General features: G+C 41.3%; 3 protein-coding genes across 8 annotated transcripts in view; 2 read left to right on the top strand and 1 right to left on the bottom strand.

Annotated features, from left to right (window-relative positions):
- The window catches only part of RARS2 (arginyl-tRNA synthetase 2, mitochondrial), a 54,980-nt gene extending 52,763 nt beyond the window's left edge, over nucleotides 1-2,217 (top strand). Inside the window, exons 21-22 of the transcript XR_011808467.1 lie at nucleotides 676-717; nucleotides 852-2,217. The gene's annotated coding sequence lies outside the window, so the exon portion shown is untranslated. The remainder of the gene's footprint in view (nucleotides 1-675; nucleotides 718-851) is intronic.
- CFAP206 (cilia and flagella associated protein 206) lies at nucleotides 86-27,782 on the bottom strand. 5 transcript variants are annotated; one of them, XM_072036199.1, is made up of 13 exons: nucleotides 26,830-27,773; nucleotides 25,717-26,596; nucleotides 14,965-15,048; nucleotides 14,546-14,636; nucleotides 13,268-13,456; nucleotides 12,859-13,017; nucleotides 11,722-11,930; nucleotides 10,637-10,756; nucleotides 8,241-8,439; nucleotides 7,372-7,509; nucleotides 5,186-5,379; nucleotides 4,015-4,158; nucleotides 86-1,078 (listed from the first exon to the last, which is right to left on the bottom strand). In XM_072036199.1, the coding sequence occupies exons 4-13, from the start codon at nucleotides 14,580-14,582 to the stop codon at nucleotides 845-847; spliced, it is 1,623 nt and encodes a 540-aa protein (XP_071892300.1). In that variant the 5' UTR covers nucleotides 14,583-14,636; nucleotides 14,965-15,048; nucleotides 25,717-26,596; nucleotides 26,830-27,773; the 3' UTR covers nucleotides 86-844. The 5 variants fall into 5 exon arrangements, with proteins under 5 accessions (XP_071892300.1, XP_071892299.1, XP_071892301.1 ...); XM_072036198.1 differs by lacking the exon at nucleotides 25,717-26,596 and having other exon boundaries at nucleotides 26,830-27,782; XM_072036200.1 differs by lacking the exons at nucleotides 25,717-26,596; nucleotides 26,830-27,773 and adding an exon at nucleotides 19,575-21,641.
- The window catches only part of GJB7 (gap junction protein beta 7), a 31,799-nt gene continuing 29,457 nt past the window's right edge, over nucleotides 25,494-27,835 (top strand). For both annotated transcript variants that reach the window (XM_013093494.5, XM_013093496.5), the window contains exon 1: nucleotides 25,494-25,692. The gene's annotated coding sequence lies outside the window, so the exon portion shown is untranslated. The remainder of the gene's footprint in view (nucleotides 25,693-27,835) is intronic.

Genomic DNA, 27,835 nt, shown 5'->3' on the forward strand with positions numbered 1-27,835 from the left:
GCTTTTCACAAAGAGAAATAATAGCTGCTGTTGAGCTTGGCAGACCTGGCACATATTTCAGTGCCACAGTGAAACAGAGATAAAAACCTTTTCCTGTTGTGCTTTAGTTTTTTTAAACACAAGTGAAACAATGCCTCGAGTTCCTATTGTTTGCTGTGTGCTTGGAAGCACACGTTTTAGCCAACAAACACAGAAATTATTGGAGACCTCAAGCGGCTGCCAGAGCCATCCTAGATAGATTCAGCTCCCCGCCCCAGCCACTGCTCATCAGGCCCGTTACTTGGAAAGCCCTTAACAGCAGCACAAACGGCCAGGCCCAAGAACCCAACCCGATTTCATCTCGCTGCTTTTACCTTCTGGGCAATTACGCTCTGAGGGTAGAGCTGTGACATCTGGGTGACTCTCTTGGGATCAGTTTTACTTCACACCACTGAGAATTATGCCTCTGTAGGAGCTACAGGATTGGCCCTGCATCTCATAAAAGCAGTGCATCTAACATTTTGTTTTTCATGTACCAAAGCCACGTCTCTTAATGGTAGTGTTTCAGCAAGCAGTCATTGTAGTAAAACACCAAGAAAATCTCAGACCCCCTCTACACATTTAAATGTTAGTTTAAGTTAAAGTTTTCAGGCACATGTCCACTCTAAATTGCTTTTTAAACTCTCTGTGTTTCAGGCTCTTCATTTCTGTCTCAAGGCCATTCAGCAGCCCTAGCAGGTAAGACAAATAAAGTAAGTCAACTGCTCCTGGAATCAACAGACACAGCAAATTATTTGGTAACTTCATTCAGATATATATTGGGATTTTTATACGTATTTAGTATATTTCTGTAGGTTTCTCATTTTCAATAGGTTTCATCTATTGGTCTTGTTAAGTCCACTTTGACCATACGAGTAGGAGCAGATGATCCTCCTCGGAGCCCTGCCAAGAAAATCTGTGGTCTGGGTACATTGCTCGAGTTCTCATGCTTAGTCTGGGTGCTGACGTCTTTTGGCAAGTACACCTGGGTAGAGTTCTCCCTTCTCAGATGGCTGAGATCAGTCTGCATGGCATGAGTTAACTTGCGACGCAAATTGGCCTAAGGACACAAAAAGAATCACGTTAAGCAAAATTTTGTTTGTACATTTTAGCAGTGGCATTTGCTTAGATGTTACACATTCTGCATTTGCATATTGTACATCTACGGGCTTCACAAACCTGTAATGTTGCACGCTTCTTCCTACCTTAAATTCATTGAAACTAATCCCTGAAGCTAACAGAATGTGTGAACAAAACCGTATGCAGCCCCACAATTTTAAAATTTTAAGTTTTTGTTAAATGCTGAAGATTTTGTTTTGTTAGAATGAAATGTCATTTTCATGTTAAGCTCTGCCAGGGCTTCAGGTTTATTTCAATCAGTTGGAAAGTACACTGAATGTGATGGAAGGCAGATTAACCTCCTGGTATCTGCAACCTAAAACAAGTCCGAGGATCCCAAACCTTGTGGACAGTTAAGCTACAGGATCTAGCCTTTGGTTTCTACCAAACGTGATGAGGTTTGGTCATTGGTGTCACAGAGTATCAAATAAAAGGGCAAAAATGCCTTCTTTCAAGGCATTACTTGTTAGTCCCTTGGCAAGCGGCACAAGATAGGTAATTTATGATGGTAGTAATAAAGCCCTGTTTAATCATAGCAACTGCTGTAGATAGAACAGTATCACTTATGAAGTGTTAATATTACCAAATCAGCAGTTAAAACAAGGAAATGTATGCTCCTTCTTCCATATCAGCAATGATAAAAACCACTTCAAATTGCACAACGTATCGTTACCACTGAAATACACAAAACACAGCCTCATGTGGTGGGATTCTGGCCCATACTTGTAAGTGAGAAAGTCCCCGAGTGTGCAGTCCCGACACTGGAGTCTGAAGTCCAAGTCCGTGGAGTGATTAAGTTGGCTTGAAACTGGCTGTTTGTGTCAGGATAAGCCAAAACACCCTCCAGGCTCCACCAGTTAGATCTATACTGACTGTAATGGAAGCTTAAGTAGTGTCTACATGTTGACACAGTTTGGTACATTAATCTACCACTGAATCTTACGCACTGTGTCACAGGAAAATACAGAAAAGAATAATGAATTTACAGAAAAAAATGTGATGGAAAGAAAGAACATTTTATTAGTAGTTTTTCTTTTTTTTTTTTTTTTTCCCAATAAAGGGTTTTGCTGACAATTGAAATGAGTGAATGCTGAGTGACTGCTATTGCAAGGAATATTGCATGCTTGTACAGAGAAACAAATGTGAGCTGAAAATTTTACTGCTAACATCAAATAAGGCTTCTTAAAAAGTCCTATTTTAATACCTCAAGTTTTCTGTCTAAGTACAAACAACAGAAAAGAAAGCCAAGGCCTCTGAGCTTATCCTGTCTCACAACCTGCAAATATGTCCATTGCTCCTCTAATAGTGTCAAATTTACAGAAGCATTGGCAAGCTGCATTTGTTATTTCAGCACTTTGGCTGTAAATGTTTTATCAGCTCCACATTACAAATTCAGCATAGGCAGTGCAAATGCTTTTGCAGGTGCCTCGTATTTTTTGTTTCAACCCTGCACCACCAATCTCCCATACGGACAGCTGATGCTGAGACACCCCGAGTACTTTGTCTCTGAACATTTCAAACGAACGAGCTTGTAAGCTCTCCAAGCTCAGCTCTTAGAAAACATACACCTTTGCTTATGCTAAAGATAAGCAAGCATAGCCACTGAACATGTCTTAGCACTTATGTCCTTCTGTCCACTAGAGAAGCAAAATAAGGCTTCAAGCTAGGCCACTTGTAAACCCCAATGGATTATTTTTATATACTTCATTATCGCCTATTGCTCAGAAGCCTTTGCAAACCAGCTCATATTGTCAAAAAATCCCACTCTAAAATTTTTGGTTCCCTTTTATAATGTTAGAAAGTTGATGGCAAGAAGGATGACAGAAAAGAAACAAGCCTGACAGCAGACCACAGGCCTTCACAGTGCATCTGTTCACAAAAACAAAACCCCAAACCCACCTCCCTGCAGCACTCTGTGTCCAGTTAGTGTTGGTAACTGCAGTGTGACCTACACAAACGAGTTCATTTTGATTGAATTGTGAAAATCAGGTGCTACACCTTAACAACCGCATGGGCTGGGAAAAGAAAAGCTCCTACTAAGCAGCTTTTTAAGTACATGCTGTTACTTTAGAAGCTTTTATGTATGTCACCAACCCTCTGTGGGACTGTGATTTCCAATCCAACAGCAAATCATCATGATTTATATATAACAACCATTTCCTCTGGGTTACATACACAACAGAAAAGCTATTTGCTCTGTTTCTTACATATCTGGATTGGTCGTGCATGAAAGAGGGGAATTTCACTTTCAAATAAAACCCAATGAGTTGGTTTTAGCAAACATGAGGATTCAAGATAAAATGAAAAATACCTCACTATGCCAAAAAAAAAAAAAAGAGAAAAGCCTCATGCTTTGATTTCTTTCAAGGGTGGATAAGTCAGTTCAAAGAAATCTTCTGCAGGGTGAACCACATCCAAAGGTATTCCTGACTGCTCTGTCTGCCAGCTGTTACATTTTTTCTCCTCTTACTTGACGGTGATATTAATATAAATTGTTCAACTTGAAATAAAGTTTTGCTTGACACAAACCCTTCTGCAACCCTGTTTAAAACCAAATAATAATAATAAAAAAATACAAAAAGCAATTTGTATAGCAATATCTTCAAACTGTTAAATTTATTTGAGTGTAGGGAAGCGACTTTAAAATTCAGTGCTAATCAATAAACTCACCGCTTAAAGAAGGCAGATGAAAAATTAAGAATGAATCGACCTAGCAGAGGAAGCACTGCTTAAAAAATGGTGAAAAAATGACTGAACCAGTTTTAATAAAGGCATGCATCTTTGGGTAAGTTTAGACTGCAAAGTACAATACTTCATAATAATTTAGTCTGAACTTTGTTATCCAACACATGAAAATCTGGTAGTAACAATACGAACCAATTTTATAGCTTTTCTTCTCAGTTCCCACTCATTCCATTCATAGGACTTCACAATAGACGGAGGCAAGATGTGAGTATCAGTTTGAGTGCTGCTGTCATGTTTTGTGGTTGGTTTCATCAAACTTTTGTCTGCACTTCTTGTCTGGATAGAGGAAAAAAAGCCAAAAAGCAAGGCATTAATGAGGAGAATACAGGCATCTAAGACAGAATACGGATATGCATGTTCTTAAAAGCAATAGAAATCTGAAAACCTGTAAATTGCAAGCAGGTAATGATTTTTACATTCAACAATATTTTTGTTCCCCTGAACCCGCTGAAAAGAAAAGAAACCAATCAGAATTTGCTGCGTTTAATTTCTGGCAGAAAACCCTCTAGGTAGACACCATAGCTGAATTTCAGACTCTCACATCCTGGGTAAGTGCTTAATCATTGGACTTTGATAAAAGTCCATGGGCAGTATTTTATGAGGCAGGCATCTCAGTTACCTTCAGGAACAGACTAAAAATCGTAAATAATAATCAGGAGAAATGCCAACATCTCTGCCAGAAGTAGGATATAAACCATATCTTTCTCACCAAGGGTCAATTCAAGACTACATACTCTGCATAGCTAGGGATTTAGAATTCACAACGTGTCACACAGAAAATCTATACATCAAAATCAAGCCTTTGGATTTCACATTTTAGCAGCGTGACGTTCATTTTTAATGAGTCCCCTTTTGTTCTGCAATACGTTCCATAAATCCTGTCCCCAGATATCACTACATGCTCATCCAGCACACACTGATGAACTCCTGATCTAAAGCTCTAGTTAACGTGGTATCTGGCTCATCTTCTGCTGCATTTACTTCCTGTCCCTTTAAGCTAGTTTTGCAATAATGGGGAAAAGAAACATCAGACATGGGATCTGCCTAGCATAAGGGTGAGCAGTTTTCATCACTGCCATAATCCTTTGGCTCTACATACTCTCCTAGGAAGAGACCAGGTGAGAAGAAACATTTTCCCCTTCTGCTGTTATCTACACCACGAAGGTCTGGAAGAGAGGGACCATCAGACGTTCTGTCCGATAGGCAGATTATTATACTTCTGGGCATCATCTGTTCCGTTTATGTTCTGGAAAGGACAGATCAACCAGTGATCCGACAGCTGTTCAGAAGGGGAGATGTGTACCTGTGTGTATGGAGCAAGGTATTCAAAGTGATGGTGAAGCTCGAGCAGATGAATTAGCTCTGCGTGTTCTTTTGCTTTTTCTATGGTCAACTGAATGAACTTATCTGGGTCTTGAGCAAAAATGTAAGCAGATTCTTTGGAACTGAAAACGTAGCATCTGTCCTTGTGCTTCAAAATCCCAATAGCAGGATTTCCTAGGGAAAACAAAACAAAACAAAACAGTAACAAAATAAAATAGTAAACAATTTGATATTCAATACAAAAGACATGTGATCTTGATTAAAAATGTTTCCCTCGAGTCATTTTTTTTTCTGAAATAAGAATAAATCCCTGAAATACTTTTAAATACAGACAAGTATATTCCTTTAGGCCAATACAACTGCTTTTGATCAGTTTACATCCAGCATGCTTTAATCTAGATCAGACTCCATGTTTGTGAGAAAAACTATGGATAAAACACCCACAGCAAAATCATAAAAACAAATGTTCATCCCCAGAAATGTTTCCCCTAGAACCTCCAGCAAATACCAGATTGCAGATCAGCAATCAATTTATACCAAGGGGCATTACACTGAAATTATGCAAAGGGGATGAAGCAGCTGAGAAGCTGGACAAGAAATTAACAGAGAAAATTAAATGTCAATAATGGCCAAATAACTTACTGAGGAAAACATAAACTGAGCTACAACGAATGACTCTCTTTCAGCTGTCATTGTCTAGGAAAGACTCAGAATTATCACAGACAGTGCCTTGAAGATATTAAATGGCACTATTCAGTGGCAATCAAAAAAAGCTCAAAGAATATCAGAAATTAGTAGGATATAAACAGAGAGGGAGAAAAAAATTATAAAAACCTATATGCTGTGTTTGCTATACCGCATTTTGTTCCAACCCCTTAAAATAAGAAAAATAAAATTAAGTGAGCTGGGAGTTATCAGAGGCTTGAATTACTCTTCACAGAAGGAAGGGTTAAATAAATAGTTGTCTCCAGTATTAAAAAGAAGCAATCAAAGAGAAATAATATGATTCAGGATTAGAAACCCATGAATTGCATGCAGAAGTTCAGATATAAAATGACTGTTTGCTGATTTTCCTAATAGAAAAACCATGAGCTGTGATGAAATTACCAAGCCAGAGCTTAAACCCAGCTCAGAAAGAGCTACTTTTTCATATTATACATATTTACAACTGTGGGATTTTGACAGTTAGAATATCCCATGGCGAACTCTGAATGGATTCAAAAAGCAATTAGATAAATGAAAAACCTCTGTCAATGATTATTTAACAGAAAGGTGAAAACACATTTCTCTGAAGTAATCCCATAACCACTGGCTGCTAGAACAGGGAAGGATATTAACGAAGGAAGGACCACTCCTACACGACTTCTCATGGTCAGATGCAAGGCTAGAGAGACCTTCAGTCTAACCCAGGACAGTTGTTCTCACACACAATACTAAGTAAATGTAAGATATTTACACTGCCATTAAGGCATACGCTTTTTTAATAATGCCAAGAACTGGCCACATTTTCCTCCCAGCCTGCTGTAGGTTTAAAATAGTTCTACATGGACAGGTTCCATAAAACACTGGAGGACAGGATACAGAAAAACTGGGGTAGCTGAAATACGATTTGCTTTCAAGACAAATGGCCCTGAATCAAACCGAATAAATCCTACCATTAGCTGACCACAAAGTGCAATTTTGCACTATTCTGTTCAGAGAAGACTTTTGATATTTTATATCCACTGCTTAAAGCTGTATGTAAGCATGTATGATGTAGGCATGTATGGGTGTGTTTCAAGATACACAAAATAGAAGAAAGGACCACTTACAGGTGACTGTATGAAAACACATTGACAATAAACAAACCTGCATTCAGTTGCAATGTAGGTTATAGAGATGCACAAATAGCAGGAGGAAACATTTCTCCATCCCATTTCGCCTCTGCTTATTCGTGCCTACTTTCTCTTGAAGCCCCCCTACCTTCTATTTTGGGCAGTTTATCTGGGTATTTTTAAAAGAAAAATTCTTTAATGGGGGAAATAAGTTATCTGGGAGTGAAAATTACACATGTGAAATTACAGTACTCCAGATTTGACAAAAAAAGAGGACGCATTCAGAACATCTTCACATCTTCTCTTGTACTTGTGTACATGTGAAGTAAGGAGATCTCACTATAGAGCATACCTGGAAGGGTGAGGCCTTTTACACCAATTGCGTATGCACAGAAACCATGGTACTGGATTAGCAACTGATCAAAATCAGCAGTAGTCTCTGGAAAAAGCCATTCTTGGTTCTCGAAATCAGAAATGTTTACTCTTGTTCCTACGAAACGATTTAACAAAGGAAGGATTTCATTAACAAAACATCTGATGTTTAAAATATAATCATGTTACAGGATAACCTGATTACTGTTATCTTCCCAAACTTCAGGCCTTCCATAGAAAAGATCCTAAGGAACCGGTCCTGAAGGACTGAAAAGGCAGCCCTCAGGATCCTTTGTTAAAAGCATTAGTTTTCTTTGGAAACAGGACAAAAGAATATCATATGGTAATATCATATGGTCCCACTTGTTTCACCCACTCACACATTCTAAATCTCCTTCAGTATAACGTGGTCATTAGGGATAGCATCTTCACCAAAAACACACTTCTGGCAAAAAGATAAAGCCCCATTGTTTAGCTTTTTTAATCCTCCATTCACTTCAGAAGTTCTGAAAGGTGTAAGAAGTCATAAACTTACGAAACTTAAAAAAACCTCTTAGAAGTATTCTTTCTTCTGACAATTCTGAATTTTTATAAGGCAGTTTGTAGCTACTTTATAAGTAGCTAGTTTATAAATAGTTTGTAGCTACTAGAAATATTTTAGATTTATATATAAAAGCCCAAACTGTACATGAAAAATAAATCCACACACTGCAAGGGCTGCATTTTAATTTACCGTGGAGATTTTAATTATTAAAAAATCAACGTGTAGTTCCTTCTGTATGTAAAATTTAAATTATAAGATCTTGAGATGTGGAAGAAAAGGAAAAAAAAAAAAGTAACTTTCAGTACCCATGGTTTCGCTTATCCTCTCCTCATCGGTTTTCACAGTCACTCCTTCAAGAAGAGATGTTAGCACTTCCTCAGGAAAAAGCTGCGATTGTGCTTCCAAGAACTGCTGCAGATTGTTAGTCATATTGGAGAGAAAGCTCAGGAGTAGTAACTCGTTCTGAAACCCAGTCCACACATTACAAATTGCAACAAAGAGAGGCTGTAAAATAAAGAAAACCATCTGAAGTCTTGAGTTGTTTTATGTCTGCAACATAACCCTAGTGCTGTGCACAACAATCCCTAACATGAACAAAGCTGACCCACAAGGCCTCCAGCACCCCAAAATCCCAGGGTGGGAGGCTGTGGGGATTTGAAAGTGGACATCCCATCACTCCAGGCCCCTATATCCAGCCTCAGAGAGGTGCAGGGTTTTGGACAAAACTGGAAGCTGCAATTCCCAGCAGCAATGCTGACATAAATGTGCACTCACCTGTCAAAGAAGACCTTCAGCTTTGAGTATAAGTGCTTAATTATAGTGATATTAAATGTGCCCTGTTGCCTTTAAGTACGTAGCATTTATGGGAAGAGATTCAACAGAAATGCATGCTAACAGCACTGTATTTTATGCTTGTTCCTGACATTATTACATGAAGGGTCAGAAGAGTTGGCTCTGGAATTCATCAGCATCTCTAATGCTGTGGATAAGTTATGGGTATAAAAATGGAAGAAATGAAAGGAAAGGAAGCAAGACCAAAACCATTCTTACTCAAAAAAAAAAAAAAAAAAAAAAAAGGATTAAAAGAGTAGTAATGAAATCTACTATGTCTACTAAAACAAAGGGTTGGTACAAATATAACAAATATAGTCCAGGAAGCATCCAAGAGCAGCTTCTAGGAAAAACGTGGATTCAGAAAGGCTAAATTCAGATCAGTGAACTGAATCTTCCTAGGCTCCTTCCATCACCCGGGGGAAGAAACAGGCTTTCCCAGAGAAAGTCAAATACCCTAAACTGGGCTTTCTTCTCTCACGTGCCTCTGAGAAAACCCTACTTATCTCTTCCCTCTGTCTTTATCACTGTACTAAAGTGTGTATCAGGCACTGAAGCCCCACGAAGATACAGAAGAAGAGAGAAAAACTGCTTTAAGCAGCTCAGTGAGCAAGGTAAATGTCCTCCAAACGAGAACATCTGGCTTATAAAATCATAGCACACATAAGCTGAAGTGTCAGATCACACCTGAGTTGCACCTCAAAGTGCCACTGCCACGAGTTTCCAGCACAGATACCCCCAAGGGAAGTGCAAAAATACTCTAAGTAGATGGGGAATAATCTGCCTTCCTCCCTCCTCCACATGAGGCTTTATTTTGCTTTCTAATTATTTGTTCTGAAGGATGAAATAAAACCTAACATACGTATAAAGGGCATGCTAGTTCAGCAGCTACCTACGCAGAATTAAAATGGTAGGCACATCACACAAAATAATGAGCTCTTCCAAGAAAAGTATATTTATGGAAGCCTGCTTTCTGACGGCTTTCTTTCCCATATTCTTTTTACCACGCCACCATACTAATCCCAGGTTTTCATAGTGTAAGCAGGCACCTTCTTTAAATATTTACAGTTCACATCACTCATTCTCTCTTCCCCCCCATGTCCTGTAACCACCAACCAAGCACAGAACATGGATTGCACGGAGGTACGTGTCTGCCCACTGCCCAGATGGCTGGCTGGACTCATCACTGTGGCATTCCCATTGCAGAGCCCTTAGAAGGGCTCTAATTGTGTCTATCCAATTACTTATTTTTCAGAAAACTTGCAGAAAATGACATATTCTGAGAGCTTTGGGCTCTAACAAGTTCAACTGAAACTGGCCAACGGATTCAGCAATTATTAGGAAGGGCAAAGAGACTGAAATCTCTCTCACAGTAACCCAATTTCTTTAGAAAATGTTACCAAGGAGCCATACTGTACTTGCAGAATTGCTATCTGAAAGGATTTCAAAGCAATCATATTCTGATGTGCTGTTATCAATATGTCCTAACAATTTCTGCAGGAACAGGAGAGAATATTTACACAAAACAGGAAAGTATCACTGTAATTCTACAAATACCAACAAACCACTCGAGACACTTACAGAAAAACAGTATTTAAATCCTTCCCTCTGTTTTGTACCTTGCTTTCCTTGTACCTTGAGATCAAGTCTGATAGCTTAGTCACCCCTTGAAAAACTACCAGGAGTGCTGTTATAAAAGAGAAAATAATGCAGCCTTTTTCTTAAAGCAACCTATGCAAAAACACACCTGTAAAGTATTTTGTAATCATTTCCCTTCTTTTTCTTTTTTTTTCTTTTTTTTCTTTTTTTTTTCTTTTTTTTTTTCTTTTCATAATTAAAAACAAGTAAATTTTCCATTCAAAATACTTACAAAAACGTCTTTGGTATCTACAGAAACCTTATTCTGGACTATGTTTTTTAACTGCTCCATTGTTGTTGCAAACTGCACGTTCATCTTTTCAACTTCTTGAGCTCCCGTAATTGCATCAGACTGGAAAGAGAAAGTACTTCAGGTAAGAAGTATGAGAGTCAAAAAATGAAAAATTTAGCAACAAATATCTATGTTGACCTCTTTGTTCAACGACTTTAAAGAACAAAATTAACCCTAATTTTCAACAAAATGATTTTTTTTTCTTGAGTGTTTAGGTATAAGACCAGGCACTTCTCTCAAACCCATTCTAGGAATTTTTACATAAAACCTCAACTCCTTTGAAATGAAAAGAAATTGAAAAAAAAAAAAGAAAAGAAAACAGGGAGAGAGAGAGAGAGAGAGAGAGAAAGAGAAACATTTTCTCAAGCTTTATGATGTACAGGAGAGTAACATAATTGTTGTAACATAAACCCAGCAATTCTTAAAAGACAAATAAAGACAAATAAAAAGGTCTTCATATGCAAAACAAATTTCAGGAATTTTAGTTGTGTTCTTCCGACTTCCGATGACTCCATGTGTGCTAGGGATGTCTACAGCCTAAATTTGAGATGATTTATGTATTGAACAAGAATTTTTCTTTCATGTTTCTTTTGGGGGAGAGCTTTTAATGGAAACAAATCTTCCTGTTACACTTCAATTTTATTCAGATACAGAGATCTGTTATTTCAGGTAATCTGGCTTTTCTTACTAGGTATTTTATTGCAGAATCCCATTTTATATTCTCCAATCATCTGCAAAGCGTCTAAGTATCAGCACAAAAACAAGTAAAGCCCTACCTTTTTAACTCTTTGGTGATGAAATTAAAGCTCCCCAAAAAGGAAAGCTTCAGAAATGAAATGGAAGTACAGTCACAGTGAAGTGAACAATTAATTAATTTTGTCTTTTACCTGACAGTAGCAAACCCCAGCAAGTTATGCACAAAGCTCAGCATAACAGGTTATGTAGTCTCGCATATTCTGAGAAAAATCTGATTTCAATGATTTCTGAATCTTTTTTTTTTTAAACCCAACAAGATGTTGTCTCACCATAAGGATGCAGAGGAAGGCCTCGTATTGTCTCACGTTGAACAGTGCTTCTTTTAGTTTGAAAGAACTGAGCTGCCTGTGTCTGTGCTGGTCTTCATGCATGGATTCCAACAGGGCTGTGTAACAGTGGGCTAGCACATGGCAAGTGTTGAGGCTGTCTTCCATAGTCCGTGTAGCTGATGGAAGGACTTCGTTCAGAATGGCTGGCACTGTTTGTATAGGATGAGAGATACATACAAAAAGAGTGATTTAAATCATTAGCAAATGGTTCCAGTACAGTATAAGGGCAAAGCAGTTTCCCAATAAAATTTTGATTTCTAACCTCTATCGTTATACTCCCAACTGTTTCTGTATAGATTCAGCCACCTGACTTACTAGTCAAGTTGTTCCAAACAGTCAGAATTACAGGTGTGGAAATATAACAGTCAAGGATTGTGAGAAAACTTGCTTTATAATAAATGCAGCTCAGCTGCTAACACTGACATGGGTTTCCTGTGAGTCTTTACGCAATCTGTAATTTTCAGTTCAAACTTTCCCCATCTGTAAAATACAAGTAACAAAGGAAAGTCCTGCCCTACTCTGAATATAGCTTTGGAAAAAAGTCCAGGATACCAACTGACATTTTCTACCATTAAACAAGCAGAAGGATTCAAAATCCAAAAGATTTTTGAGAACATGTTAAGAATCTGAAGGGGTTACTCTAAATTATCAGAACACAGATAACGCCCCAGCAACTTTTAAGAATTCTCATTACACTTCCTCAACAGAAAATTGTAATTGGATCGACAGTGTTCCTTCTAGATCTTAATTAACTGCTTTTTAAGGCAAACGTTACACATTTAATTCACTTAATGGCCAAGGATCAGGGAACAAGTTATCACGAGGTAAATTAATGCATCAAGTTAATGCATATAATCCTTTTACATAAACCACACCGGATTCTCTGTTAGCAAAATAGCAGCAGCCTACATGGAAACCTATACCTAAATACTAAATATGTACATTTCCTCCAGGTTTACAGGCCCTGGGTCAAAGCTGTTTATCTAGAGAGATGGGACATTATTGGAGCCACTCCAGCACAGAAGGCCAGGAACAATTAATTGGGAATTCACAACCCAAAGGCAGGTGTATACTTACAGTCATCGATACCCTTTCCTCCATTCCCACACTCCCTGTTGAACAATCGAATCCCTGTGACTAGCATGGTGAGATTTTTCAGCTGTTGCTCTTTATCCTTCTTACTGAACGAGATGAAGGCACTCAGCGCTGTCTGGGGGAATATACTCTGCAGGGCAGCTAGAACCATTGCAAAAGGTGAGAAAGCGGAAAATAAAATGATTAAACAAGCAAAAATAACCTCTCCTGAACAACAACTGCAGAAAGTAAAAATTATGGCAAATTTAGACTTCAAGGCTGAGCAGTGACAGTTCGGGCAGCAAGCATTCGTCAGGGTTTACCACATCGATATCTAAAGATCAGCAAACAGAAGGTAACGTTTTATTTTTCAGTAAGAAAAGTCCCATCTCACAACTGGGAGTTTACTGACCTGTTGCCTCCCTGACAACCTCAATATCTGTTGGGGATCCCAGGCCAGAGCTCAGCAGCACGTAGCTAACAATCATTTGATACACTTTCATCATTTCATCTGGCACGCGAGGACGGCTGTCTGTGATATCTCTGACCAGAGGAGCCAACCTTCCCTCCAGGACACGACGCTGCTCTCTGAGTAATTCAGCTAAGAAAGAAGGGCAGTTAGAAAGAGAAGTCTAAATCCTTTGGAATTTGGCTTGTACAGAGGGTGCAATTCATTACCACAGTCAAAGAGCCACTTTAAGGTTTCTGAAGCACAGCTATGTGGAAGAGATGTTCAGAGCACCATACCTTTATAATTAACAGCAGTGGAGTTAAACTTTAGTACGATTAGCATCAGTCAGTAGAGGCCAGAGAAATATCCAGGCCAACTTGAAGCAGCAACTCTGGCTTTCTGGTCACCCCTGCTTGCAATAGGACACAGAATACCTAACACACACCCTATAGTTACACACTCAATTCTGAACATCACCCAAGATCTCAGTAGTCCTCTTACTGGAGTTATTGAGCTTGTTGAGTCCAGAAGACTTTGGAGCCTAATTCTACTAATTTTTGGTTTTAGTATATGCTAACAAGAAAACACTTTCATGATACCCCCTGCAACCTCAAACATTTACTTTCCACCTACGCCTGATCTGTGTTTTCTGTGTCCCAGCCAGTGCTCACTGTCCCACTGAGGTCTGAATTTACAGCCAGAGCAGAGACTGTAACCCCATCTCACTTTGCTTCCACTTCCACATTCCTATTTTGAGACCATATGAAGTCACCACTGATGAGACCAAAACAGACTTGGTTAAAACTGTGGCTGTTCACGATTACTCATCTCTCTTAATTATCGATATTGATAGAACAACAAGTTCTCTTCCAGATACATGAGTGAAGTTCTGGGTAGTGTTTCTTTTTCAGCTCCACAGGTGCAGCCCAAGCTTTTCTTGCTGAAGAAAGCTAGGCAGTGTGCCTGAGAACAGAATTGTTCTGAAGTGATCTAAAAGCTCAGTAAGTCTCTCACACAGGAGGAGGCGAGCGTACTCTCAAATGTAGTGCACGTTTGTTCCCTAAAATATCCATAACAAAACACTGTACTCTTGTACAGTACATCTCTCCAGGGATTTCTATTTTGCTTTGCTGCCAGCAGTCATTTAACAAGAATCAGTATTAGTCCCACACAGAGACCGTAAAATCTAAACTCAGAATCAACTTATTCTACTAAAACATTTATTTGTATTGAAATTACCTCGGTTTGCATAGTCCATATCAAAGTAAACTTGCATCTTAATTGTGCTCAGGGATGGGTTTGTTGTGTCAAGCAGTCTGGTAACACAAAGCTAAGAGGAGAGACAGAAAAGATAATTCTTTCTAATTACTGGAGAAACTTCTGAACTGTTCAGATCTATATGACAGGTTTCCTAACAGCAGCAGAGCCCCTCCCCTTCATTCTCTAGATATGCAATAAATACTATGAAGTATAAGGCATTTATTAACAGAGGGAACACATAGTCCAGTCTTTAATGATACTTGATTCTCACAGCTCTGTAGCTAGAGTTGTTTAAGTGTTGGTATCAAAATAAAATGGCCATATAGGTACAGGAACAGGTAGCAAATAACGGTATGGTCTTAGCTAAGTACTGACACTCACACTCATGTCAAAATTACCTGGATAAGATTTTGCACATCTCTTTTCGTAAGGATTTGGTCCACATTAAATTCATTTCTTGGATCTAGAACAACAGCTTTCACCTAGAAATTGTCAAAAGAAAGCTATTAATTTATACCTCAGCATATACTCTGCATTTAGCCTTTTAAGTTCTGAAAAATCTCTGGTGTAGACAGCGTTTCCTCAGCTTTAAAAGGAAATAATTAAAGCTTAAGTCTTTTAACATTAACTTCACTTCCCCTTGTGATTTATCGACAGCTCGTGTTCCTGTAATCACTCTTCTTTGCAGCAAACCAGAATGCCACATACCTGTGAGACTTCCAGATGGAGTGAACAGCTTTGCAGGAGCAACTGTTCACAGTGACTGGGTCCAATATTTAGGGAACGCAAGGCAGAAGAAAATCATTTATACATTTACTGCACAGAAGGAACTATGACAGAATTATAATTCAAAGTGGGAATCTGCAAATTTTGCTATCTGTAAGACCACTAAGATACTTCATATTATTCAATTGTGCAAAGAATTACTTGATACAATTTTAAAAACAAATATAAGTTTTATTATTCTTTAGTTTCATTTCAATCTTTGATAATGAAACAATGTCAGTCTATTTCACTTGTGTTGGCAGTTTCAATTTCAGTTCTCAAACATAATGGAATAAAAAATCGATTTGAAAAGAAATACTTTGAAAAGAACATTTTAAATTACAGCTCCTTTAAAAATGTCCCGGAAATATATTTTTCTAAGCAAAAATTTATAACAATTCATTATGTTTGTTTACAGACTTCTATGTTGGTGTTGAATGCATCAGTATAAATGCTTACCCTTTGGATAAAAAAATCATGTTCTGCATACAGAGAAATATTTGCATGCTTGCAAATGGTATTTATGCTGAGTGTCTTGCTAGCCATGTAAGTTTTTATCTGATTAAAATTTTCATGTTTAATTGATTAACACTGCTTTTGAACTCAAACTTATTTTTAAAGACATGCTGTTAACCTTTAGCTAGTTAAAAACAAGCTAACAAACAAAACAGCTTATTGCTGTGAACCAAGAAGAAATGCCATCGTGCATAATGGTTTTTAGGATATTAATAGTTGAAAAATTGTCCACCAATGACAACATAAAGATTGATTCTATTTCATTTCTAGTTTAAGTGTGATCCAATGTACAAAAGTGTGACCCATGTACAAAACCCAACCCTGACTAAACTCAGGAAAATAAAAAATAAAAAATAACAACACACATAAAAGAATCCATCAAAATAGATGGAAGAGGTAAATCACAAAGAATAAATATATCTGTTGCAATGAACCACCTATGGTATCATACCTTTTTGTTCATTTATGAAAGAGGTGGAAGAAATGTTATTAAAGCTCAGAAACAATCCTCATTTGCACTTTGGAAAGAAAAAGAAAAAAAAAAAGAGTGGTTTAACTGCCTATGAAAGAAAAATGAGGGAGAACTGCTCTGTGTTCACAGAAGTCCCACGGCTCAGGACCTACAGCCTTTTCAGGGCCTTAAGTTCACAGTCATGGCATTTCAGACAAATGAAATACTTTCCGAGGTTGCTAAGACCCCATACTGAAGATCACCGAACTTCTTAATGTGGACAATCAGAAACAGACATTTCAAAATTAAAGTCACTCCGGAAAGCCTCAGCTGCAGCCACTCCAGCTTTGGCACCCTGAGATGAAGTTGGTATCTGACGTTTATTGATTTTTAACACCATAGGAAGATTTATTCCCTTGCAACTTTCTGCTCAGTCAGATAATGACAGGACAAAAGGAAATGGTTTTAAACTAAAAGAGGGGAGATTTAGATTAGAGGTTAGGAGGAAGTGCTTCACTCAGGGGGCGGTGAGGCCCTGGCACAGGCTGCCCAGAGAAGCTGTGGATGCCCCATCCCTGGAGGTGCTCAAGGCCAGGCTGGATGGGGCTTTGGGCAAGCTGGGCTGGTGGGAGGTGTCTCTGCCCATGGCAGGGGGTGGGACTGGGTGGGCTTTCAGCCATTTTATGATTCTTTGATCATTCATTCTGGGTAGTGTCAGCAACTTTGGGGGAACTACTTACATTATGTAAAGTTTAAGATCCTGCATCATGCAAGCCTTGACAGGAGGTTTGAACTGCCAAGCTACAAGCAGCCAGGTTTGGAAATGCTATATGATCCTTCACCCATATACAGGGAGCGAGATTTTATTGACCATAACAGAACCTGAACGTGGCTGGCGAAACGCCCAGCTGGATTCACGAAAACCCTACGACAACCCACTTGCTCTTACCATGAAAGCTACCAAGGTTTCGGAAACAGCCTGTCCCTTGGCGGCACACTCTTCTCCGACTTGGCGGATGATGAGCTTTATGACTCCTTCGGTCAGCTCGCCAGACATCGCGGCCAGGCAGCGCCCTGACAGGCTTATACGGCTTCTCACCACGCTTCTCAGCGCCCTGATCCCACTGCACCACGGCGGGCAGCGGGGACGCTTGTACCACAGTCTCCTGCGGCCTCTTATTTTCAGGCACCAGCGGACTGCTGAGCACTGAGGCATTTCCAAGCGGCATTTACCCGACGCCGCTGCCCGTTCCCGTGGAGACGGAACCGCCCCAGGGCGGGCCCGGGCCGCGGGGGGTATAAAGGGGGGGGGGGGGGGGGGGGGGGGTCTGGGGGCGTGCGGTGCCTGTGGAGGAATGGAGACATTTGAGTGGGATAGGTCTTATGGCATCAAGTCCAGCCTAACCTAGCGCTGACAGGCCCACCGTGTCCCCAAGCACCACATCTGAATGGCTTTTGTATACCTCTGGGGATGGTGACGCCACCACCTCCCTGGGCAGCCCATCCCCGTGCCTGACTGCTCTTCCTGAGGAGAAATGTCTGCTCATTGCCAACCTAAACCTCCCCTGGCCATTCCCTCTAGTCCTATCACTGGTTATCTGTGAGCAGAGGCCGACCCCCAGCTACCCAAACCTTCCTTTCAGGTAGCTGTAGAGACCCATGAGGTCTCCCCTGAGCCTCCTCCTCCGCAGATCAAACACCCCCAGCTCCCTCAGCCGCTCCTCACAGGACTTGTGCTCCAGACCCCTCACCAGCTTCACAGCCCTTCTCCAGACGTGTTCCAGCACCTCAATGTCTTTCTTGTACTGAGGGGCCCAAAGCTGAACCCAGCACTCGAGGTGCGGCCTCACCACAGCCGAGCACAGGGAGTCGATCACCCCCCTGCTCCTGCTGGCTGCACCATTCCTGACACAAGCCAGGATGCCACTGGCCTTCTTGGCCACCTGGGCACACTGCTGGCTCACGGTCAGCCAGCTATCGATCGATAAATACCTCCAGGTCCCTTTCCATCAGGCAGCTTTCCAGCCACTCTTCCCCCAGCCTGTAGCACTGCATGGGGCTGTTGTGCCCCAAGCGCAGTGCCCAGCACTTTGCTGTGTTGAATTTGAGCCTCCCAACGTCTTTGTAGTCCTCCTGAGCAGCCTGCCCCTTCCTCCAAAGGTCATAAACCCTCTTTTTCTTCCTGAGCTCTAGCCTCAGCTCTCTGTTCAGCCAGGCCAATCTTCCACACCAGGTCATCTTCCGGCATGCAGGGACAGCCTGCTCCTGTGCCTTTAGGATTTCCTTCTTGAAGTGTCCTGTCTTCCTGGGCTCCTTTACCCCCTGGGAATGCTTCCCAAGGGATATTGTCTCCTAAGTCTCCTAAACAGGACAGCCTGCCTTCAGGAAGTCCCAGGCAGCAGTTCTGATACCCCCTATCCTTACTTCTCCTAGAATCGAAAGCTTTTATTTCATGATCACTATGTCCAGGACAGCAGCCAACCCTCACATCACCCCTGTCCACATCAACCCACATCACAAGTCCTCTGTTCACAAGCAAAGGGTCCAGCAGGAGCGACCTTGGCTCACTCACCAGCTGGGTCAGGAAGCTCTCTTCCACACACTCCAGGAACCTCCCTGGCTTTCTTCTCTGCTGTGTATATATACACGCATGTCTGCATATATGCAAAGCATATGAATGCAGAGGCATAAGTATAGATGTGCTTGCGTATGTAAACATCAACAGGCAAACCGTGTATATAGAAGCAAAAAGCAAGCAGGCAAGCAAAGAAGCAAGCAAGGCAATTATACATTTGCCAAAGAAAAACATGGTTTCAGGAGAGGTTTGCAGTCTCTGTTAGACCACAAAAAAATCATTTAGCTTGTCACTAAGCTACTGAAGTTGCAGAACACTATTTCACATTAAAAACATTTGGATTGCTCCCCCATAATTTGTGTTAACTTTAAGTTTTAAACAGAGCTTCTGGAAATGGAGGCCTGGTTTATCCAGTGTTCTTGTAGCTAGAATTAAAGACCCATATTCCCTCCTCAAAAATCCCCTGTGTCAGCTACATAGAGCCCGTGTCATACTCACTTGAAAGACAGATAAACTATTCCCTCTAGTGGTGTGTCTGAGCCATTCACTTCTAACAAAACATGCATAGTAAAAAGATTCTTAGATTTGTGGTGTAAGGATTTACAATGTTAGTTTGCAGAATCATTAGAAACAACGCAGTAGTTTTAAAATTACTGCAGAGGTTGACACCCTAGTCCTTTCTTGAAGGGAAGGCTTATCACCTGCTTGACAAGTCTGCTTGCAGCTCAGTTAGCTTCTTCCTGTGCTCAGGCCTCCTCTGCTGGGTGGCTGCAGAAGCAATACAGGGCACCACCTGCGCCTCTCTGAAGATGCACCCAGGTGCAGGAATTCACAAGACAATCCAGGCTCCAAGCAGAAGTTGAGTTACCATCTCTTTTTGAATCGCTGAAGTTAAAACACGAGTGTTGTGATGCAGATTTTTGTTTGCTACATTTCAGGGTCTTGAAACTACCTTGCACCTTGATGCAGAAACTAACGTGCAATTGGTTGCCCTTCCATCTGAGCATCAGGAAGCTCTTCTTTCTGTGCAGCTGTTGGAGCACTGGCACAGGTTGCCCAGAGGGGCTGTGGAGTCTCCATCCTTGGAGATCTTCAAAAACCATTCAGACGTGGTCCTGGGCAGCCTGCTCTGGGTGGCCCTGCTGGAGCAGGGGTTGGAGCAGGTGGCCTCCAGAGGGCTCTGCCAACCTCAGCCACTCTGGGGTTCTGTGATCTCTGCTTCTGTCAAAGGAGCAGTGCCAGGAAAGCACAAGAATGAAAAGCCTGTCTCTTTTAAGAGGGAAATGTCTGGCTTTTAATATTTTTATAGAATCACACAGAAGTCTCACAGTCAGAAATCTACACTGTGAGGGCAGAAGTGTGATGCCACCTTCCTGAATTTGTCTGTTCACAGGAAAACTGCTTTTTGAAGCTGAGAATGTTTTGGTGCACGGATTTTTATCCTCTCTTCCTTCTCAAGCCTGCACATCACCAACCGGAGGCCCTGTCCTCGTGGTACCCTGCTCAGAGCACACTGGGATGCCCGCAAGCTGCACTGACCTGCTCTGCTCTAAGGACACATTCACACAAGAGCATGCAGCACTACTTTAAGTTTCCAGGACTATTTTAAGTCCTGGAAAGTGATACAAGTGGTAGGTATACACCCATTTCAGCCTCTTCGAGGCAAGGTGCAGGCTGTTTCTTCACATGTAAGGGAATCCCAGATGACATCTATAGCAATTATTTAAGGTATCATTAAGGGTTTGAGCCTCCCTGTTAGAATACAGTAAAGGAACATTAGATTGTTCTCCTGCTCTCTTCTCCCAGCTCCATCATTTTGCTGCTGGGTATGCCTGCTCCGTGTCTACCCCCAGTTCCTCTGATATCAGACTTTCACCACAAGTATGAGGGTACCTGACACGGAGCACAGCCTTACTCAGTGTACAGAGAACTCGGGTCAGGGAAGCTGACGCTTGTCCCGGTGATGAAAGAGTCTCCAAGGCAGCAACATTTTGGTGGCCAAAGAAATCCAGTTTGGCTTTTACCTTGAAAATAATAATAATTAAAAAAAAAAAAAAAAAATCCCAGATTTCATTCACAGATAGCACAGCACAAGAGGTTTACCCTTGATTTGAGCAGTTATAGGAAACAAAACAAAACAAAACAAAACAAAACAGTGATGTATAAATGCAGTTAACAAATACATTATTGTTAGCCAGGATCCTTTGGCCAGCACAATGGATGCACTGTACTTGCTAGGTTACAGAAAGGGTGGGGAACAGAATTATTTGTCCTTCAAACCTTTCGAGAGGAGGGAGCGGAGAGATTCCAGACATACCATCACTAAGTGCCTCAACTGGAAACTCCTGCAAAAGATGCATTATGCAGCTGCATTCAGATGAATCACTACCTAAGGCTCCGCAGCAACTTTAACATTTCAGTTAAGGCATTAATAAAAACAACACAGATCAAGAAATTTTTCCATTTATCATCCCTCTTTAAAAATGCTTTAAATTAGACCTGGGACACATACACTACTTGTTATAGGTCAGGTAGTTCCCTTATATACCTTTTGAGTTATGTTTCAAAACAGGTGCAGCTTGGCCAGCAGCCCACGCTGGTATTTCATGGGTTAGCTAGCTATTAACTAGTTCTTATGTCCATACAGCTGATAAAAAATCAGTAACTTCAACATCCTTTTCACAGGAGACTACCTTCTTGCACAATGCTATAATGAGTCCTTGTAACAGTCCCAAATCCCACAAATATGCAACAGCAGAAAAAAATGCAATACACTGATTTCCCTACAAGTCCAAGAGGTGTAAGAAGCTGCTGCTGGGCAGTATCCCATCCTGATGGGGTGTATCAGGAGATCAAGGACTGGGGACTTTCTTCTTAGGCTATAGGAAATTCTTCCAAAGTCGTGGAAACACAACTATCCAGCATGAAGACAAAGGAGGGAATTGTCTAGGAAATATGTAGTTATGGCTCTGACCCCATTAGTGGAGAAGAAAACTGCACTAATAATGGGACAATAAAAATGCTGCAGTTTGTAAATCAGCTTCTCACTCAGCACACTCTTCCAATTACGAATTTCTCACTTCTGTAAAGGGATGCTCACTTCTGTACAAGGATGCTCTTCATTCAGCTGTCAAAATGTAAGAGCATGATCAGTGAGTCAGACTGAGAGGGGAAGAGGGTTGTTATCCACACTACCTCAGAAACAGAGCCCTCCCTGCAGTGTTTTCCCCATGTCAAGACATTAGCTGAGAACCAACCCACCAAATGGATGGATGCCCTTGAAATTACGTGAAAATTTGCAAATCTTTCTACAAAATTGTGACCTTTGTTGCCCCAAAGCAATTCTATTCCCAGTGCAGCTTCTCTCCCCTGCAGCAGCTATTAAAGCTTAAGATCCTGTAGATTTGTGATGAATACTTGAGTAACACTTTAGACAGCCGTGCCTGTAGCAACCTTCAAAAGGAGTGCTATAGACTGGAAAAAAAGTGATTTTTTAACATCGTGGGGTGCCTGGTAACTGTTAGAGAAGCAAAGAGCAGCTGAGTTAGCAGTTTTTACCTTTTGCTTTAAAAAGTGAGTTCTAAGACTCTCCTGCAGATGCACAGCACTGGCCAGCTGCGGTTGTTTTTTTCAGTCTCACATGTCAGCTAATCTTGTTAATGGACATGGAAAAAATACTTAGATAGAAAATGCCACGAGGAGATAGGAATCCAATTTGTGAAATTACAAGTACAGAAAACACCTGATGTAGAAGTAATTTAGTAAAGTCATTTATCCGTAGAAATAGAATACGATTGAAAAGGAGTTAGAGATGGGCATTAAGTCCATTTTGCTGAAACAAAGAAAGGAGCATTTTCCCTGGCATGAACAAATATTTAAGGACAGTTGGTTTTGCTTTGAATCAAAGGCACGTCGTATACAAAATTCTGAAAATCCTTTGATAGGGTATTTTACCAGGCTGACTCTCTGTGACCTCCCATTCAGCTCCTTCCTTTCACATGGAGACAATTGAAGTAAAACGGGAGGTTTTTTCCAAGTCTTTATTAAGGTGTGTTCTGGAGGCCATAAAGATGTGCAGGCCGATCCCAGTGCACAACCACATGTACAGAGCTCAGAAGGGTTTTGAGAAAAGAGTACCCACCCTTTACATTTTTATTATTTTTTTTTAATTTTGGGGGGGTTAGAGATGGGTCCTGATGTGCACAGAAGTTTTAGTGGCAGATTAGAAGGTTTTTAAATATTTGCAGATATATAAAACCAGGGCTCTCATGTACCGTAGCAAGATGTTGCTTTACTGAGAAACATAATGTGAAGCAAGATCTTCCAAAAAGCCTTCATTCTGGGTGGCTGTTCCAGTCAGTTATTGGGAAATTCTGAGTTAAAATCCCAGAGCTAGACAAATTGCTGCTTCTTGCTTCGCTCACCACCCTAAAACAAACAAATGAACGAACGAACAAAGAAACAAAACAAAAACCAAAAGCACATACACAACATATACAATGAAACTGAAGTTATGGCCATGAAAGAACAGGTTTTTGATCAATGTTTTTACTGGAGAGGCCAATTCATGCTTCCTACCTACTCCTTGCTCTGTTAGATTGCTGTCCTTGCAGTCTTGTCTAGGCAAAGTAGTAGCATTTGTGCAAAGCAAATACAGTAGGGAGTTTTGATTCAAAGTAATCTGCAACACTAATGAACATGAGGCTGGCATTTCCCTGAGAATTCATTAGTTCAGAAGAGATGAGCTATACTGGTTGGTATCTGAGGGGCAGTCTATATTTGGGGCTCTTGGTTTCCAGGAAAATTTAGGTGATCCGTCTCAATGCTGAAGACTTGATGAAGCAGCAGGAGCAGGGACACCTTGAAAGCATCTCTACAGCCCTGTGGTGACAGACCTCAGCATCATCAGCCTTGTGCTCTCCAGCAATTCAATGAGGCTGCAAGGCCTATCCTGTTTGGTATTCATGAAATATCCTAATGCTTAGGAATAATATTGATGCTTCGAGTGACTGAATGGATTAAATCCCTATAATTTTTCTTCCTTCAAAGCTAGCAAATCTTTAGAAGCCATGCTGAGTCATTACAGCATTACCTAATGATTTGCCCCAAAAGGAAACAGGTTATGAGACAGCCTCAGCCAGGGCTAGTGCCAACAGAGAGTATGAGATTTGATGTTGTACTTGTCAGCAGCCACATCCAGAAGAACTGTGAATGCTGAGGCAAAATTAGTAATGCTAGAGCTGCAAGGGTTTGTCACAATGATGTGGAAGAAGCAGCAGGGAGTTACGTCCCCTTTTTTGCAGAGGTACATAATCTTTCATTTTTATTTGTTTTTTAACAGCTGCAGGTTCATCTTTTTGAATTTAATTTATTACTCTCTACTCGTGTGTCACCATCCAGTTTAAGCAGTGATCTGGAAATACTGCTCCTGGCTCAACTGCAAGCAGTTTCTCTATTCTTAAGTGAGTACAGTTCCTTTAGGCTCCCTGTTATCAACTCAGTCTGGTGGTGTGAGCCTTGTTTTATAGCATTTGGAAGACGGGGTCATTTGTGTTGATTTGTTCTGCGTTAGTTTTCTTTAATCTTGCACACGGCAGGTTGAGAACACCCAGAGATTTCACCTGCCACCTCACTGGAAACCGTAGCCTGAAGACAATTTAGCATTTAAATATAACCTTGAAGCTCAGGGTTTCACAACTCCTTTTCAAAGTTCAATTAGGGATAGGACGAAATTAAAAATTTAAGTAGCCTGCAGGCTGAGGTTTAGAAGACAACACACTTTGACACAAGTGGATTTCACAGAGGCAGAACTCAGGATCTGACTTAAAACCGGCAATGTAGTTGGTTGTATATTTCTAAAAAGGGGCACTTTGAGCAAAGCAAGGGTTTTCATGCCAGCTCCACCACTAGTGGCTGCACTTGATGCAACTCTTTGCTTCAGAAGATATTCGGCCCTTCCAGCAAGGTCTACTGCTCTGCAAAACAACATCCTGGTTTACTCTATGCTGAAGAATATCCTCTTTCTCCACAAATTTCTGAAGGAAGGCCTCACTGGCATGAAAGACAGCTAGTTTCTAACGTTTTTGGACAATTGTGAATGTAGAAAGTGATCTCAGAAATACCTGTGAATCTCTGGAAGGATATTTTGCTGGAAGACCACTGGACATTTCCTTGGGCTCTTGCTTAAATTTTCCAGATAATGGACATCGAATTAGGTAAATAAACATAAAATTCCCAAAGCAAGCATGGAAGTTTACAGCCTGCTGAGATCTGTACCCTCCCTACATCAGCCTTGTAGGAGTGCCTGAACCCCAAACCTTGCGTTAATGACTCCATATCATTGGGCATATCTAGCAGTAAACCTGTTTATGCCTCAGTCAAGCAGAGCGTGCTCAAGCCACACCTTAAAATATGAGCAGCAGATCAAACATTTACACGATACCAGACTGGAATGTGATTGTACTCAGGGCAGGCATGAAATAGCCTCTCGCTTTGTTCCTGCCCTGCACCCCTTGATTCTAACAAAGACAGATATTCCCAGCACCCACATCGGTGGTTATCTAGGGGGTGAGGCAGTCATAGGACTACATTGCTTGTAAAAAAATTCCCATCCTGGTAGCTCAGAGCAGCCTTGCAATGAGCTGCAGAAGGGGCTTCTGACCAGCACGTGAAGGAAAAGGCTCTCTCCATATCCCATGAAAGATTTGGGTCTAGCAGGAGGCCTGCACCTCAGGAAAAGGTGCTTCCCTCTTATCCGTCCTGACAGCAGCAGAGTTAACAATTCCACCACGGGGAGCTGAGAAGAGAAAAATGCAACAGGTAAGAGAAATTGGCTACGCATACCTCTTGGGGTGGGGGTGAAATATGCTAAGAGCTGACTGTATGTGCATATTGTAATTCCTCAAAAGTCTTGTTTGTTAGCTTTCACACTTCTCTGTGCTTGTTCTGACTTCCCTTGACTCCAGTAGATCAGACAAAACCATGGCAATAGCTTTAAAATTTTAAGTTTTCTCCCTTCTGCATGAATCTTGTGTGCACACAGTGACATTGCAACATGGTCACTTCCAGGAGGAAGGAGAAAGAAACCACTGCCAAGTACTGTTCAAGTTCTTGCCTCCAGCATAGGTTAAAGAAAGTGGCTCTTAGACTGTTATCAATCCTTTTAAAAGCCTCCACAGATCCACCACTTCTCTGATCCACGCACATCAGATTCATTAGGATAGCTTGCAAGGAAAGGGGAAGGGCAAAGAGTTTTGCCAGCTTCTATATAAAGTCACACTGATAGCAACTGACATCCAGCTTTTCCAGCACACTGAGGTCAGTATCACGTCTGCAGGACTTTTTACAGGATGGACAATTCCAATTTTTAAAAGGATAGTTCACAAGAAGGTGCTGCAAGAACATAAGCACTAGGAGTCCTGGAAGGAGGTTTGAGGTCACACGTGGAGTATTGCTGGCAGTGATAAATCCACACAGCATCTTTGAACCTGGACATGCCTTAATGCGATAAATTGGTTTTACCAAGACTTGGCATCCAAGAGGAAAGATGTTTGAGAGGAGCATATTGAGATCCAAGGAGAGGTCACCACCTACCACCAGCCGCTATCCCCCTGTGGGGTCATGCTGTGTCTCTCAGGTTTTCCATTCTGCGTCCTGTGGCAGCATCTGGGCTGGAACAGGTCAGTAAACTGCAGAAGCACAGATCTTTTTCTCCCACGTAATGCTGCAAGGCAAGTAAAACAAAATGTATACTGAGTTTATGTTCAGGATTACAGTGTTCTAAAGCCAAGTTTTTACTAGAAAAAAATGCAGGTTTAGTATTCGCAGAGGAAAAGCGATTTTAGCAAAGGAAAACAAAACAACAACAACCAAAAAAAAAAAAAAAAAAACAAAACAAAACAAACAGCAGGAACTTCAGAAGCAGCTTGTAGAGCTGAACCCATACTACTCACTTACAAATGAGCCCAGTTCTTTCAAGCAGTCTTTCAGCAATGTGAATGTCCTCTCCCTCTTCCAGCCTTTCAAGCCCCACTCCAAGTCACTCAGCATACTGCTGCTTAGACAGAACCCAGCACAGGAACAGATGAAGCTAAGGCTTTCAGGCTTTTAATATATGAGGAGGTTTTTGTTCAGGAGAATCCCTGAGCGGCGTACGTTCCAGCATCTTAACCTTGAATGTAAAGCTGCAAAGGCGGGGGGCATGTACTGAAAGACTTCTGCTGGTGTGCACAGAGAATCCCAGGCTATTTTCCTCCTGAATGGAACAAAAGAAAGTTTGGCTGTCTTTTTGGCGGCTCTCCAGGCATCCTCTGGAGGGATCACGCTGGTCCCACGTCACGCTGCCAAAAGGCTGCAGCTCCTCATTGTCCTCGCTGAAAGCCCGGCAGAGTTCGGTCTCCCTGGGGCTCCGTCCAGGACTGGCAAGCCTGCAGGAGCTTGTGTCAGCTTGTGCAGCGCAGGCACGACTCGAGGTCTCGGTCCCGGGGCTGCACCTCTAATTGACCAGCAGTAATCATGTCAGGCATTACGGGTCGTGCCCCCCATCACACTGGGTGGCTGATGGTGCCTGTAGCAGCGCGGGGTTTTCAGCAGTCAGCCAGGAGCTCTCCAGTAGCCTGCCAACGCAGCCGCTTTTGGCAGCAGAGTTAAAGGCACAAGACCTTTTCCTTGGCAGGAAAATCACTAACTCCGAGCTTCCACTTGCAAAGCTCGGCTTACTGAACCCAACCAAGTGCTGCAGCTTTTTCCATCCAGCCACGCTGTGAAACAGTTTCTGTCACGTGGTTTGTGAGAAGCACGGGAATTTTCTGCTCTTGACTACAGCAATCAGTTTCATCTAGCACGGTGTGTAGCAGAGGGAACTGCTCACGTTTCTCAGCTCATAATGAGGGCTGGGTTCTTCTCATCAACAAATAGTTTTCCAAACCATTTAGGAGCCTTTGTCCAGGAGAGGTAAGCGAGT

Source organism: Anas platyrhynchos, chromosome 3, assembly GCF_047663525.1.
Source record: "Anas platyrhynchos isolate ZD024472 breed Pekin duck chromosome 3, IASCAAS_PekinDuck_T2T, whole genome shotgun sequence".
Taxonomy (NCBI): Eukaryota; Metazoa; Chordata; class Aves; order Anseriformes; family Anatidae; genus Anas; species Anas platyrhynchos.